The sequence below is a fragment of the Cebus imitator genome, unplaced genomic scaffold, assembly GCF_001604975.1.
Source record: "Cebus imitator isolate Cc_AM_T3 unplaced genomic scaffold, Cebus_imitator-1.0 Scaffold141, whole genome shotgun sequence".
NCBI lineage: Eukaryota > Metazoa > Chordata > Mammalia > Primates > Cebidae > Cebus > Cebus imitator.
In genome coordinates this window covers 2,951,718-2,968,563 of record NW_016107456.1, presented here as the reverse complement: position 1 = coordinate 2,968,563, position 16,846 = coordinate 2,951,718, and the positions used below count along the sequence as shown (strand labels likewise).

General features: G+C 36.5%; 1 protein-coding gene across 1 annotated transcript; it reads right to left on the bottom strand.

Moving 5' to 3' along the window:
• Positions 1–4,102: 4,102 nt before the first annotated feature.
• Positions 4,103–15,194, bottom strand: SPATA4 (spermatogenesis associated 4). Its single transcript, XM_017542213.2, is given in 7 exon segments — positions 4,103–4,210; positions 4,212–4,272; positions 7,882–7,998; positions 12,266–12,486; positions 12,597–12,715; positions 13,093–13,222; positions 14,977–15,194. Coding segments are annotated over 7 exon segments (909 nt in total). The 3' UTR covers positions 4,103–4,167.
• Positions 15,195–16,846: the final 1,652 nt, after the last annotated feature.

Below are 16,846 nucleotides of genomic sequence, written 5' to 3'. Positions count from 1 at the left end.
AAAAAAAAAAAAAAAAAAAAAAAAAATTATTAGTTTTTATCTGAAGTTTAACTCTTCAATGTAAAGGTAAAAGTTATGTAGGCATGAAAAGAATTTGGGGTTAAAAATCACAAAATGCAGTCGACTATATATATGAAAACTTGCGTTAGGAGATAAAGTAACTATTTTAAGAGATTTGGCATGCATGGACATTAGTTTTGATTAATCCATATAATTGCACAGTATACTCTAGTCAATTTATATTAACTTTATTTAAAACACAATTTATTTGGCCGGGCGTGGTGGCTCACGTCTGTAATCCCAGCACTTTGGGAGACGAGGCTGGCAGATCACCTGAGGTCAGGAGTTTGAGACCAGCCTGGCCAACATGGTGAAACCCTGTGTCTACTGAAAATACAAAAATTAGCCAGATGTGGTGGCAGGCACCTGTAATCCCAGCCACTCAAGAGGCTGAGACAGGAGAATCGCTTGAATCTGGGAAGCAGAGGTTGCAGTGAGCTGAGAACATGCCACTGCACTCCAGCCTGGGCAACAAAGAGCGAAACTCCATCTCAAAAAAAAAGAAAAAACAAACACACATACAATTTATTTGATGAAAATTAGTTTCAAATAAATGTTTGTAAACAGATACTGGTTGAATTTTTAGATATGTCAATTTAACTTTTAAAATGTTTTTTAAAGTGTAAAGCTATGAAAAGGCTGATATGTGACTACATATATTTCAGTTGGAATAAAATTCTGACTTTGAAACTTATTAAATTAATGCATACTAAAAGAACTTTGATACTCAAGTTGTTTTACAAGATTTGTTATATAGATGTTTTTGTCTGACTAAAGGGTAATCTCATATAACTAGAATATTTGTGGCTTTTATTATCTTTAAACCTGTTGCATTTAAAATGTTTTTAAAACCTTAACAAAACTTCTTAAAACTGGAAAACTATATATATATATATATAATGTATCTATGTATCATACTGATCACATAGACCACTTCTAATTCCTCGAAAAGACATTACAGGCTTAAATCCCATTTTATAAAAACAATACGAAATATTATAGAAGAGAATATATGTAACTCAGAGATGCAATGGATAATAAAGAGAGTATCTGAGAAATATTTTTGTAAACTCTTAGTAATATCCCTAACTTAAATTTTTCTCAGATGAGGAGGATTATTAACTGGCACCTATGTACTAAAAACCCCTCACTTAAAAATGGCAGTCTCAATCCTACTGTCATTCTTTTAATTTTATTTTAAAATAAATAAGCCTATCTTTTTTGTGCTCAAATACTTCAAAAGATATCATTAAGTATACAAACAATCATTACTTTCTTCTGTATTTTTAATGAATGTAAGAATATAATATTTTTATGTATAAAAGGTGAAAACAATTTGCAAGTCTTTAAACACAAAAATACAATAGAAGAGCAACCCAATTTCTGTCTGAAATCTAAATTGGGCTGATTTGACCATTATTCTACTCTCTTTGATTTCTATAATGTCTATATCTTATTAATTATATTTGTTTTTCATAGAATTATGTCATTTGACTCTGTCAATCTGTATATATTGTGCCTTAATATGAAAAACAAATTTTTTAATTTATAGAAGTATTTTATTAGATTTCATATGCATGAAACCCAAGCAAATAATATGAATTTATTTTACTATCTGAAATTGTTCATATTACCAATAATGTGGACAAATTACTTTGCAGATTTAAATATGCCTCTATAAAGGAAGAGTCTCATTAGACAGTGATTTGTAAAGCATTGGGAAAATATTTTGCCTGTGAAAGTTAGCAGTTACCAGGTGGTTCACAAAATTACAACATCAAAATGGTTACATCTTGTGAAAATATATGATTTTAATGTCTATTAAGACAAATGAAATATATATATGTATATATATGCACATGTATATATGAAATATGTGTATGTATGTGTATATATATATATATTTCTATGAAATTGTCCAGATGTTCAGGAACATGATTGTATTGGAGCAATGACTGTATTTTGTTGTCCTTATAACATTTATACCCTTTTGATTTTAAGTCAAAAGTTATTCTGAATATAAAGCCTCACAAATTATTTGTAAAATTTAGTGATTCATATTTAGTATATCAGTAATATAGAAGACATCTTTATAGTCAATTCTTAATAAATGTTTATTGTACCAAATCGTTGAGACATCTGTACCTAAATGAAATACGTACTTTCATGCTAAAATTATATATCCTGTCTGTGCTATAATTTGGCATGTCATTCTCTAGATTTATATGTATGTATGTATTTCAGGTCCTTTACATTTTAATAAATATTACTGTTACATTTTGATATGACATAGTTACTTGCTAAGATGAGCAGTCATCTGTTTTCCCAGAACACCATTGAAAGACCAGTGTTTCTCCATGAATGCTTGGATCAGAGTCATCAGAGGTGTGAAAGGGCTAAGCTGTCTGAGTTGTTACCCTACACAGTAACCTAGGAAAACCACTTCATTGAATTGTTCCAGAGGCTGATTCTTCACTTTAGAAACACTCACTACAATATACCCCAAAATTAGTATAAAATGGGGAAAATCCTTACTAATACAAATGCTATGTCATAGTACCTTCTATTCCCATAAGCGTTCTTTCTATTGAAAAGGTTAATTCATATAGCAGCCACTACAGCTCCTAGAAAATGTCATCACTTCCTTCAGTCAAAGATTCTTTTTGAAGTCAATGGTTTTTTGAAGATATGCCTGTAGTGCTGGCTTCTACACACAACTCATCCTCGAGAAGCTCTTGACTACTTTGACCATCCTTGCTATCCTCATTTACGTAATCACTATGTAATGAAGCCCACACACTATTTCATATTTTCCACAGTCTCTATAGGTTCCACAGGATTCTTGGGCACTTACCATAGTCAGGTCATGAGTGTTTAGCTTTTTCAGGACATTGAACACAGGACCAAGGGGACAAAGAAACTTATTATTTGACTCTTTACCCAAACTAATCCTCTTTTCTGGATCTTTGTCATGGCTGAGCTTCAGAGACTTGTTTCTCAAACCCTTTCCAAAGAAACTGTAAAGATTAAAAAATTATTCCCATAATTTTGTGCTTTGGATTGTCCCATGATAATGTAAGACAACAGATACATTACTTACAGCTTTTTAAGAGATGCATTTGACCTAGATCTCTTACTGCAGATAAAACTGAATTTTGAACACATTCCCAATAAGTTACCTGTATCATCAGGGCTCTCTTAGTCTTCTTAAATATTATCTATCTAAAAATGTAAAATTTAATAAGGACATCTCTCTGGAGGTGGAAGTGCTAATAAAACAGTCTGAACTTTCAAAAATGCAGAAAAACTGGTAAGTTTAGCTGGAAATCGATGTTACTAATACTCATCTTGAAAGTCAAATAAGACTATTAATGAGCTAATATCAAAACATGAATACCAGTTAAAAATTTTCCACATATAAAATATAAAATTACCATGAATATGTAAAAGATTATTACTTTCTCAGGACGTCAGTCTGCTTTTGTTTCCCTTCAGGTAAAATGTGGGGCATAGCAGCAACCAGTGGGAACTTTTAAATTGAACTAAATGTATTGCTAAATACCAGAACCAAATTCCAAGAAAAGAATGACTTTATTTCCCCACAATTTGTTATCAATAGGAGGGACGCCTATTTTTTTTAATGGTTTAAGTTCAGGCTGTTCTTGGAGATGATCAACATGTCCTATGGGCCAAAGTATAATAATCATTCAGAATAAAATTTAATAAATATTACGTGTAAATATATAATAGGCAAAGCAGTAACTTTTAATTTCTAGCAAGGAAAACATATTAAAAAGTAGATTCACCATTCCTACAAAATTAGGACAAAGAACTCTTTACTCATCATGGTGAATTGTGTTTACACCTTTTAAATTATATTTGCTCATTCTGTATTAATTTATTTGATTTTATATTTTCAGCAGTACCTGGCATAGATGTTGAATAAACAAATTGAATGGAAAAGAAATGTTCTTTAACACAATTATGGAAAAGGCACCACTCTCATTTATTTATTATTGAAATACACCCAAGACTAGGTGCTTCTGTTTCTTTAGTATGGTGAGAGATGGTGGCGTCACTTCTTCAAAGCCATTTGACAGGTGCTTTTCAAGGTTTCTTTTCCATGTTTCTGATACATTTCACAACATTCATGAGAATGAGCTTGCTTCAAGTTTATTTCTTTATGTGAATTCCCACCATTACCTATATTTGCTGAGACATTTAAATAAAATTAAAATCAATTCATGGTTATTAAATACGTATACAAGTAGCATACCTAATATATCAAATATATGCAGAATCATTGGCAACAGGTCAAGCACAGTTAATCTAAATGCCTGGTAAACAAGAATATTTAAATCATGCTTTATAGTACTCATGGATAAAAAAAAAATCTGAATGTCAGCCACTTCCAAAAGTCATCAGCTGTACCTAAAAATACCCAGGGATTATTTTGGTGCATCTGATACTGAATATGTCTCAACTATTCTTAGATATTGCTTCAGAAAGCAGCTGAGGCAACAGTGGCACAATTTTGTATTTAGATTTGACAAATGTCCATGATTCATAACACAGTTTATGGAACTCTGATTACATGGAGGTATTCCAGCTAGACACCCAGACTCTTTAGGTCACTCAGTTCTAATGGGAGGGGCCGGTGGCAACTAGGACATCTATATTCCCGGTGGCCCATAATTTTTCTAGATACTAAATTTGGGTAAACAAGTAGAGAACTTAGTGTTATCAAAAGAAAAAAGCAAAGGTAACAACCTATCTTACAATTAATCTTGGCCACACTATTTGATAATTAGAATATTTTCAGGTGAACAACCTGTGATTTCAGGTTCATTATATGCAATCTTAAATGGTAAAATAGAGTTAAGTTTCTACAGTCTAGTGTTTTTGCATCTCCTCCTTCCATTGACTATCAAACTGTGGTAGCTGACCTAAACTATTCACTCTACTACCCTCTTATCAGAAACTGAAATGACGTCCTTTGAACAAATTTAGAAAAAATTATTTAACAGTTCTCATCCATATAATTACCAAAGCTGAATTCACATCATTCATTAATTTACTGTGTGCCTAGATTAAGAGAATCCAAGTCATATCTGGAATAGGATTGAGACAAGTAAAAAAAATAAATGTGTGTTCACTTTCCCATCCTGATCTACCTTGTCCAGTGAAGGCTTCCATAAACCTATCTCCTTTTCCAAGGAGAGTAAGACTATTGAGGTAAAAGCAAATCATAAAAGTGTATCCAGAGAATCATAAAAAAGAGCAGTAGAGAATAAAATGGGAGTAGTTATTTATGGCAGTTTATACATTATTAAAATTGTAAAAGCAGAAATTCATTTTACTTGGATTCCTGATCTGAAGCAATGATAGCATGCAGTTTTTCTAAAAACTCATATGTGAACCTTGAAGATTTTCAAAAACGATAACAGAAATGGGATTACTCTTTAGCAATTCAAATATCAACGGGCATCAGTTTTTGTCTCTGGCCTATTTGCATTTCCTTCTTACACAGGAAGGAAGCCATGCTGTGACTCATGACTACCCCTTTCTACCTTTTCATTACAGGTCCCAAAGCAGGTGGGCATGCTCTTTCCCTTCCCTGGTGAAATTCAATTAATCATAACGGGAACGAGGCAAGCATAAGTTTCTAATAAGGAAAACATATTAAAAAGTAGATTCATTGTTCCTACAAAATTGTGAGAAAGAACTCTTAACTCTACTCATCCTGGTGAATTATTACAAAAACAAAATTCACCTGCAGCTTCCTTTCCATGCCTCCTGATCCCCTCCTCCCATTCTCACCTCACTGCCCTGGCTTCACCTCCCTCCCTGCTGGAACTTTCACCACAAATGTCACCAACAGAAGGTTGAGACAAGTTGAAGGAGAGGATGTATTCCTAGAATCAAAAGGTGAAACTATGGATACATTTTACTCATTGAAACATTGCTATCCACTTCTGTTAGATTCTACTGTGCTTACTATACCTCAGGTAGATGAAGAGATAAAGGGATTTTGATGGGCTGGCCTGATGTTTGGACATTTTAAAAGTATGCTCTAAGGAACTAGTTCTACAAGGCCATTAAGCAAAGCAAAACTAAACAGTGATGTGTGATCAAACAGTTTGGAAAACACTTCATTCTGCCCCTCTCCCGTTAGTATTTACAATGCGTATTAGCACATTAAAGGTTCTAAGAAATCATGTTTTTTTTTTTTTTTTTTTTTTTTAGAAACATTGGCACTGCTCTCAAGACTCCACGTAAACAAAGAATTTCATCCCCGGTGAAATCCCTCAACACTTCAGGAAACACAATCTAGAGCAGAGGTCCATGAACATTTTCTGTAAAGGACTGGAGAGTAAATATTTTAGGCTTTGTGGTAGGGTTGCCAGATAAAATAAGGACACCTAGTTAAATTTGAATTTCAGATGAATAATGAGTAATTTTTAGTAAAAATGTGTCCTAAATATGTCCTCAAAGGTATTTGTTGCATTGCTCTGTGTTTTTATTTGCTAAATCTGGCAACTCAGCTTGCTAGGCTATACAGTCTCTTTGGCAACTAGTCAACTCTGCTGTTGTAGGGTGAAAGCAACTGGAAGCAAGGCATATAATGAGCAGGAGTGGCTATGTTCCCTGTCATTTATGAGTACAGGAACTTGAATTTCATAGCATTTTTTTTTTTGGTCAGGAATTACTATTTTTATTTTTATTTATTTATTTTTTTGAGAGGGAGTTTCACTTGTGTTGCCCAGGCTGGAGTACAATGGCCCAATCTCAGCTCACTGCAACATCCACCTCCCGAGTTCAAGCGATTCTCCTGCCTCAGCCTCTCAAGTAGCTAGGATTACAGGCTCCTATCAGCACACCCGGCTAATTTTTTGTATTTTTAGTAGAGATGGGGTTTCACCATATTGGCCAGGCTGGTCTCGAACTCCTGACCTCAGGTGATCCACCCACCTCGGCCTCCTGAAGTGCTGTGATTACAGTCGTAAGCCACTGTACCCAGCTTGATATATATATATTTTTAACCATTAAATCCTAGCACTTTGGGGGGCCAAGGTGGGCAGATTGCCTGAGCTCAGGAGTTTGAGACCAGCTTGGGCAACACAGTGAAACCCCATCTCTACTAAAATACAAAAAGGTAACCAGGCATGCCAGCATGCCCCTGTAGTCCCAGCTACTTGGGAGGCTGAGGCAGGAGAATCGCTTGAACCTGGGAAGTGGTGGTTGCAGTGAGCGGAGATCACTATACTGCACTCCAGCCTGGGCAACAGAGCAAGCCTCTGTCTCAAAAAAAAATATGTAAAAACTACTTTTAACTTGTGGACTATACAAAAACAGGCAACAGGCTGAATTTGGACCATGGGCTACAGTTTGCTGTAATATAAATGCTTTCTAAATTAACACGGTTTAATGAAGTGACTTTTTGTAATACAACTGAGTGAGAACTCTAGGTATGCAAGTATCTATATCTGTCTCAGAGCTGACTGACTCATCTTCCAGCTACTGAAGAACTGAGCTTTGAACTCTCATGAGCCTGACATGTTTCAGACCCACCTATTTAAGCATAAATCAGAGCTCAAATGGATCTAACAGAAGCAGGTTAGGGAGGGATCAGTGGCTTAGCTGACCACATGTTCCCTTCATTTACCAAAAATAACTGCATACCAATGTCCTTGAGATTGTAGGACTGAATGTTGACACCAACATTTTAGCTATTTAACTGTTTTTTTTTTTAAACTTTAATTGAACAAAGTCAAGCAAAAAAAAAAAATCCATTTTAAGAAGCCAAGAGTTAAAACTTACGTAAAACAGGGGCAACTCTTCCCTTTGAAACCTTTGAATGATATCGGTGCCCAGAGGCTTGGGCAGGAAGGTGATTGAGAGTCGCTTCTCCCACTGTTGGTTTCACATCAAACCATTCTATAAAATATGAACACCAAAGTTCTTTCTTAAAAAGCCATAATGACCATTGTCAAAGCAAGATGCCATAATTTTTAAATTAGGTAAATTATTTAAATATCTGTTTATCATATTCCTTAGTGTGAATATGTAGGTTAATAATCCCTCCCCACATTGCTCACAATACATTTAATACACAAAATAGTTGCTTTAAAGGTAATATGTTTATGCTCCCATTAGTCTTTAGTAAGTTTTTATTCAATTATAACGTATAAACAAAAAGGTAAACAAACAATAAGTGTAATTCACTCCAATGAATTTTTGGAGTGAATACACCTAGGGTACCATCATCCAGATCAGGAAATGATGTATTACCAGTATCCCAAAGCCACCTCATGTCTTTCCAAAACAGTATCCTAAAAGGAAAACGCTATTCTGACTTCTGTCATCATAGGTTTTACCTGTTTTTATATTTGATAAAAGCATACAGTATCTATTTCATTTTGCAAACATTTTATAGTATAAAAATTGTGAATTAAAATTATTTCCATGTTTCCCATATTTCTTTTTAACTAATCCTGTAAACTGAAATACCTGGGCAATTTCCCTGTGCTTCTAAAGACGACTTCCTCCTCTGCAGCTCATCCTTCACTGAGGCTTGAAGAAGTTTCTAAGGTAATTCCTACTCACCAGTCACGCTCTATCAACACTAAACACAGCTCTGGTCAGCAACATTCCCAGAACTATAATTATCACAATTAATTACTTTGGCCACAAATGAGAAACATTTAAAATCAGCAGGCTCAGGAATCAAGACTGGGGAAAGAATACTATATTCAAGAATTGCAAGAGTTGAGAAATCTGTGGCTAAGGAGAAAATGTGTTCAAAAGACAACAGAGATACAGGTTAGTTTTCTGCAAAGATTGACTTTTAAACAGAAAAGTGAAGATAATGATTTGTGGTGTTAAAATATAACTGGGCAGAACTAAAATGCTAGATAAGAAACAAGTAAAGGGAGGTGAAGGATGGCAGGGAGGGATCAGTGTCAACAGTGTTCTAAGGTCCTTGCAGTTTCAGGAAGAGAGTAAAGATATTAAATTTAGACTGAGATAAATAGCATGCTAAAATTTATAGATTAGCACTAAAAAGAGTAGAGATTTAAAATGTTCAAGATTAGTAAGAAAAAATTATTTAGTCCAAAAAAAAAAAAAAAAAAAAACCTCGAAATAGTATGTTAGATATGAATACATATATAACAATAGGCAGTATTAATACATTCATAATAAAACTTGCTGTAAATGAAACAGCAACAGAAAACTTCATAGAAGAACAAATTTTAGGACTTTACAAAGTATCAACAATTATAAAGCAATAATGAGACAAGGGCTGGACGTTATGGCTAACGCCTGTAATCCCAGCAATTTGGGAGCCTGAGGCTGGTAGATCACGAGGTCAGTAGTTCAAGACCAGTCTGGCCAACATAGTAAAACACTGTCTCTACTAAAAATACAAAACAATTAGCCAGGTGTGGTGATGTGCTCCTGGCTACTCGGGAGGCTGAGGCAAGAGAATCGTGTGAACCCAGGAGGTGGAGGTTGCAGTAAGCCGAGATCACGCTACTACAGTCCAGCCTAGGTGACACTGCAAGACCCCATCTCAAAAAAATAAATAAAATAACAAATAATTAAGACAAGATGCTGAGGCGATACACATGTAGACAAAGTTGAATAGAAGGCTCAAAAACAGACCCATACATACACAAATACTGAAACGTGAGAGGGCATCTCAAATAAGTGGGGAAAAAATAGACTACTCAAAATATGGAGCTGACATAAAAAAGGATGAGTTCATGTCCTTTGCAGGGACATGGTTGAAGCTGGAAACCATCATTCTCAGCAAACTGACACAAGAACAGAAAATCAAACACCACATGTTCTTACTCGTAAGTGGAAGTTAAACAATGAGAACACATGGACACAGGGAGGGGAACATCATACACCAGGGCCTGTCAGGGAGTTGGGGGACAGGGGAGGAATCACATTAGGAGAAATACCTAATGTAGATGACAGGGTGATGGATGCAGCAGATCACCATGGCACATGTATACCTATGTAGCAAACTTGCATGTTCTCCACATGTACCCCCGAACTTAAAGTATAATAATTTTTTAAAAAAAAAAAAAAAAAAAAAAAAACATACACACACACACACACACATATATATATGGAGCTGAGACAATTGGTTCTTCATATGGATTGTAGATGAAGTAAGAGCTTAAATGTTTTCACTTTAATCAATTTAAACCTTAAAAGATTTCACTTTAATCAATTTAAACATAGGAGGGTATATTTATAATCTCATTATGGGAACAGTGTTAACTGTGAAGCTTGTATTCAATTTTCATTCCTGCCATAACAAATTACCACAAATATCATGACTTAAAACAGCCATTTTTATCTCACAGTATAGAAGTCTGGGTCCTGTATTTAGAGCCTCACAAGGCTGAAAGCACGTATTGGCAGGGCTGCATTCCTTTCTGCAAGTTCTGGGGATGAATCTTCCAGGCTCACTCAGCTTGTTGGCAGAATGCAATTTCTGATGTTTGCAGGACTGAGGCCCCTGTTTTTTGCCTGGCTGTCAGCCCAAGGTCATTCTTTGCTCCTGGAAGCTGCACCAGGTACCTTTTCATGCTTTCCATGTCATCCCCTGCAGCAATTGCAGGTTGAGACCCTATCACACTCCAGACCTCTTACTTCTCCTTCTGCTGCATCTGATTCCAGTTGAAGAGAGATCTCTGCTTCTAAAGATTTCTGTGATTAGGTCAGGTCTGTCTGAATAAGCCAGCATGCAGTCCCTATCTTAAAGTCTATGGCTTTAATTACATCTGCAAAGTCTGTTTTTCCATGTAAAGTAACATATTCCCAAGTTTCATAGATTAGAACATGGATAGCATGGGGACTCATTCTGCCTACTACAAAGTTTCATAAAATCAACTAAAGTTAAAAATATATATGAATGAAATAAAAAATAATATATAAATAGTATGTATCGGTAAATGAAATAAATAATATATAGATAATATGTATAGATTTTTAAATCAAGGAAATTATAAACAAAGGCAGCAGGACGGTAGTTACTCTTGGAGGGGAATGTGGCAAATGCAGTCTGAGGACACAAAGCGGAAAGTAAAGGCTTTAGTGATGCTCTATTTCTTAACCTGCATAGGGACATACAAATGTGTTTTCATCGGTATTAGTCTTCTTTAAATTGTATGTCATATACACACATGTGTGATAAATATCACAGCAAAATTTTAATGTTTGAAAACATGCAAAATGTTTCAATATAAAACTCTCCTTATTAATAACCTGAATTAGGTCTTTATTCATGAATTCGTGAGTAGAGCCAGAGATGAGAAAAATCAAGAAAGAGAAAATAAAATATAAGAGATGGAAGGATGGATGGAGTAAGGGAGGACCAAATCTAACATATCCATCTCACAATTTTAGGAGATGTTAAAATTGGTGCTCTCCTCTCTTGCTAGAAACCAGACAGAAAATGGTTTTCTTCAGACAAAGTTCACAGGGGAGAGAAACACTAATGACCTACATCTGCTTCTTTTCCCGAATGTTTGGGTGCCACAGAAATGATGTGATCTCTTGATTCCAGACAATCAAATCACCTAAGATTTCAATTTATTAGTGGTATACTGAGTAACTGCTAGAAAAACAAAAAAAGATAGAGTGAAAGTTCAATTACTTTGCCACCTGCCAGTGATTCTGGCAAATGCAGATGGCAAATGCTTTGTTTGGGTACTTACAGGATGATTTCAGTGATACCTCTGGAAAGTTGCCATGATCGCCCCAATCTACTCTGCCATCTACATCCCAACAAGCCCACTATGGAAAGGTTAACATTCTCCACACAGTAGACAGCATCCACACTGAATCCTGGTAATCCAGGCTTTTCCCAAGGGATGAGTGTCCTGATTAACTCTCAAACTCCTTAGTTACTTGACATGTGAACTTATTTCCTGTGCAAGTTTACATGAGTTTTTCATACACATATACTTTTTTCTAAAAAGAAGTGTCTGTGTACTGTGTTAACCTATGCCTTCATCAAAAAGACTGAATTATAAACCACTCCAATGCTAATAAGTCATTCCACTGCTAGCATTAAAGAAGTAATTTCCCTTTAAACCAATCACAGAAGACATTTCTTTCATCTGTGCTCAAGAATAGCCTGACAGAACTTGGAAGAACTCAGCTGTTTCCAAGGAAAACTTACCTGGATTCAATTTTCTGCCTAATTTTCTTTGTAACACATGTAAAAGGGTAAGGAACTCTACTTTAAGTTCGTTGCTCAGCATGTTGGGATTGCTTAGTAATTCTGATAATCTAATGTTATCTTTAATAGACTTTGAAAGTGTAGCCCTGGAAACCAGGGGTAAACGAATCTGGTAACTATAGTCAGTGAAATTCACAGAGTCATCCTGGATACTTTTAATTCTGGAAATAAAAAATAAAATATTGTTGATAAGCAACATTTTAGTAATGAGATTTACATTATCAAAAGTTTCACGTTAAACTGCAATACTAGGAAATTTCAAAGAACTTACTCTCGATGTGTTAATAAAGTGTAAACCTCTTGTATCAGTATTTCAGGTACTCCCACTTTACAATGAATTGTTCCATAGATTAGTTCTTTTGGTAATTTAAATTTTTTTCTTGCCAGGAACTTTAATAGTAGAAAGAAAATATTTTTATCATAAGCAATTCTATAAAAATCTCCAAGTACTATGAATCCATTTTAATCGCCCTTTTATTTACCTATCAACTAATTTTCTGTGTTTAACACTTTGCCTTTTAAAAGATGATATTCAGCAGGAAAACCAATCAGCATATATCATGCTAACGGAAGAGATTATGCTCAGTTTCATAGATGACTCATGACATAAACAGTTGGAATTTAATAAACTTTGTGACACACAGGAGCAAGCTGCCAACTCAGTATCACACAGTCACATACATACATGTAGAGACCCAGGAAATTAGGATGGCACACTTTAAAACAAACATCTTAACAATCAAAAGTGTAAATGATTGCTAACATACCTTCTCCAACTGTGCCCAGTTATCCAACTTGACTTTTAAAGATGTCCCATTTTCAAAGGAGGATAATTTAAGTTCCCAGGGGTAATATATACAGAATATTTCTGCAATTAGGAAGCCATTTGAAAAGTCTCTGATCCACAGCAAGTAGGAAATGAAATAAAGTATAATTAATTATGCAGTTTGTATTATTTTATAATTAACATCAGTCTAATATTTCATCCTAAAAGTATCCTGTAAAAGCAGTGTTGTTGGATTATTGCTCTGAGGAGGGCCTACTACACAATTTTGCCAAGATTATGTACATATGAAAGGTTTTGGTGTTCTTTTGATGAACCCAAAGTGTTAATTTGTATTCAATCTGCAGTTCAACAAGATCCCCAGGTGATTCATATGCACATTAAAATTTCGGAGGCATATTTGTAAGGAATACTGAAGACAAGTTAGTACACTAGTTCCTTGCTTATCTGCAGTTTTGCTTTCTGCAGTTTCAGTTACCTTGGGTCAACCACAGTCAGAAAATATTAAATGGAAAATTCAAGAAATAGTTTGTAACTTTTAAATTGTACTCTGTTCGGTGCAGTGTGATGAAATCTCCCTGCCTGCTCTGTGTTGCCTAAGATGTGAATCCTCCATTTGTCCAGAGTCTCCACGCCGTGGACATCAGTCACCTTTTAATTATCAGATCAACTGTACAGTATGGCACACTGTGTGCAAGTCACCCTAATTTTGCTTCATAATGGCCCCAAAGTGCAAGAGTAGTGACGCTGGTGATTCAGATATGCCAAAGAGAAACGATAAATTTCTTCCTTTAGGTGAAAAGATGAAGTTCTTAACTTAATAGAAAGTGGTAAGAATGGTTAGAATAAGAATGAATCTTGTATCCCTCAAATATGAAGAAAAAGAAATTCTTGATAGTTTTGCCATCACACCTCAAACTGTAAAACTTTCAGCCACGGTGTGTGGTAAGTGCTTAGTTAGGATTTTTTAAAAGGCATGAAATTTGTGGTTGGAAGACATAAACAGAAATGTGTTCTGACAGAGGGTCCTGTAGTATCCCTGGTTTCAGGCATCTACTGGGGATCTTGGAACCTAAACCTCTCTGATAAGGAGCGACTACTTGAAGCCAGAGCTCTGCAAAACATACATTGCCTTAATTTTTTATAGAATTTAGTTTACATTCCCAGAGCAAATATTAACTGCCAGTTAGGTACAACGTGCCAACTTTAAAAACTTGTTGATAACTCTCAAACTAGATGCCATCTCTGACAGAGGGTAAAATGATCTTTACTATTTTTTTTTTTTTTTGACTGAGTCTTGTTCTGCCACCCAGGCCAGGGTGCAGCAGCACAATCTCTGCTCACTGCAACCTCCACCTCCTGGTTCAAGGGATTCTCCTGCATCAGCCTCCTGCGTAGCTGAAATTATAGGTACTCGCCACCACTGCCTGCTAATTTTTGTATTTTTAGTAGAGACAGTGTTTCACCCTGTTCACCAGGCTGGTATTGAACACCTGACTCCAGGTGATCCACCTGCTTCAGCCTCCCCAAGTGCTGGGATTACAGGCATGAGTAACTGCGCCCGGTCATCAGCACCAATATTAATGCTCAATGTCACTAAAGAAAAAGCTTTGACTATTTTAATATTTTTGTAGTCACCAAAGCATTCTATAATACACTTTAACGATTCCTTGATTAATGGAATAAACAAAACGCTTCGTGATATTTTGTTAAAGTCTTACTCCCTAATAGTGTTTTCGTGTGTATGCGTGGGTGGGGGGTCTGGATTTGAAACATAAGCCCGGCCAGGGTAGGCAACCTGAGGCCTGGCAGGCGGTAGAAAGAAGGCCGGGCGCCCACTGAGGGGGTGTAGGCCTGGCTTCAGCACCTGTTGATGTTCCTGGGGAAGAAGCTGAGATCCAGACCCTGGAGCCAACGCAGAACGGAAGGAGACAGGTGGGAGCTCTTCGGGGTATGCGGATAGACCAGACCCTTCTTAGGCCTCCCTCGGGTGGGAGCTGCTAGCTGAGGCGAAAGTGACGTTGACTTGGCTACAGCTGCCGCCTGCGGTGTCAAATACCCTTTCCCCTGGTCGCCGGCAGCCATAGCGCTTTCCGGGTTGCTAGGCAACAACAGAAGGCGGGGCAGGGACTTCGAGCGCGTGGGGCGGGGTCTTCCAGCGCGCGGGGCGGGGTCTTCGAGCCCGCGGGGCGGAGTCTTATGGGGCGAGACCTCAGCGCCTGCGCAAGCGCTGCCGCCGCCCGGCCTTCCACTCGACGCGGATTTTGGAGCGCGGAGCTCTGCATTTGGAACGCGAAGCTGTGGCCCTAGCGGTATGGCCGCGGTCTGGGGAATCTAAACTCTGAGCGAAGCTTTCAATCTTGGATTTAGCTGGCCTCACTATTAACCGATTTAGAGCTTCTTTTCTTTCATGTCATTGTTCATAAGTTTTGTATTTTAGATATTGTTGGTTTCTGCCCAGCCAAAGGCCTGTTTTCAATCCTCCAGTTTGAGCAATGGTTTGAGAGAACACCAGAGGCCAACGATAGTTTTTGGGAATTGGAAAAGATAGGGGCAAAATAATCTTTACAATGGAAACGAATGTCCACAAATTTTAACCTATTTGCTTAATTACTGCATTATTTGTAAACATTAATATTTGAAAACGGTGTAGGTTAGATTTTCACCCTGAACCAAAATGCTCTAGTAGGCATAATTCTTCAATGCAACAAATACGTAATGAGTCTGTATTATGTGCCAGGCACCCATCTAGTCACTTGGGATCTATCAGTGACTACAATGAAAACGACTGCAAAGTTGACATAGGCAATTATAAATATTTATGTAAACACAATTATTAAAATCTTTTAAACATTTTACAGCCATTTTTTTTTTTTTTTTTTTGACTTGGCCCGGCTTGAGATTTACATGCCTGTAATCCCAGCACTTTGGGTGGTGGAGGCCGGAGGATTGCTTGAGCTCAGGAGTTCAAGACCAGACTGGGCAACGCAAGGTGGAGACACTTCTGCTACAAAAGAATAAAAAATATAAATAGCTGGGTGTGGTGTGCATGCCTGTAGTCCCAAGCACTCCAGATGCTGAAATGGGAGGATCACTTGAGCTCAGGAGCTTGAGGCTGCAGACAGCCAAGTGACAAAGTGAGGCCCTGTGGATGCATACACGTGGTAGAATATTGGATGGATCTTGATAATGGCTAATATTTTTAGTGTTTATTCATAAATATGTTTATTAATAAAGTAAACCAATGTGTTCTGTATATGGTTAAGAAAGAAAACCAAAACTGAAAGTATATTCATGTTTTCTGTTAGCCAAAAAAAGTTTACGGAATGAATGAATCATTCATTAAAATTCTGTAAACTTTTTTTGAGGAACTATCCTGGGGTATGTGCTAGATCTTCATTATCCAATATGGTAGCCACTAGCCACATGTGGCCATTTAAACTTAAATAAATTCAGTTCCACTGGCTACATTTCACTTGCTCAATAGCCATATGTGGTTAGGGGCTGCCATGTTGGATAGCACAGACACAGCACTTTTCCATCACGACAGGAATTTCTATTGAACAGTTCTGTACACCAGATCATTTATAAGAAATACAGATATATAAATATCAGTGAAACGATTACATATGCTGAAAAGCTCTGTCATGGTAAAAATACGTTAGCACCAGAAAAGAAGCAAACATTTTGGCCTGGCGGAGTGTAAGAAGTCTTCTCAAAAGAGATGATCATTAATT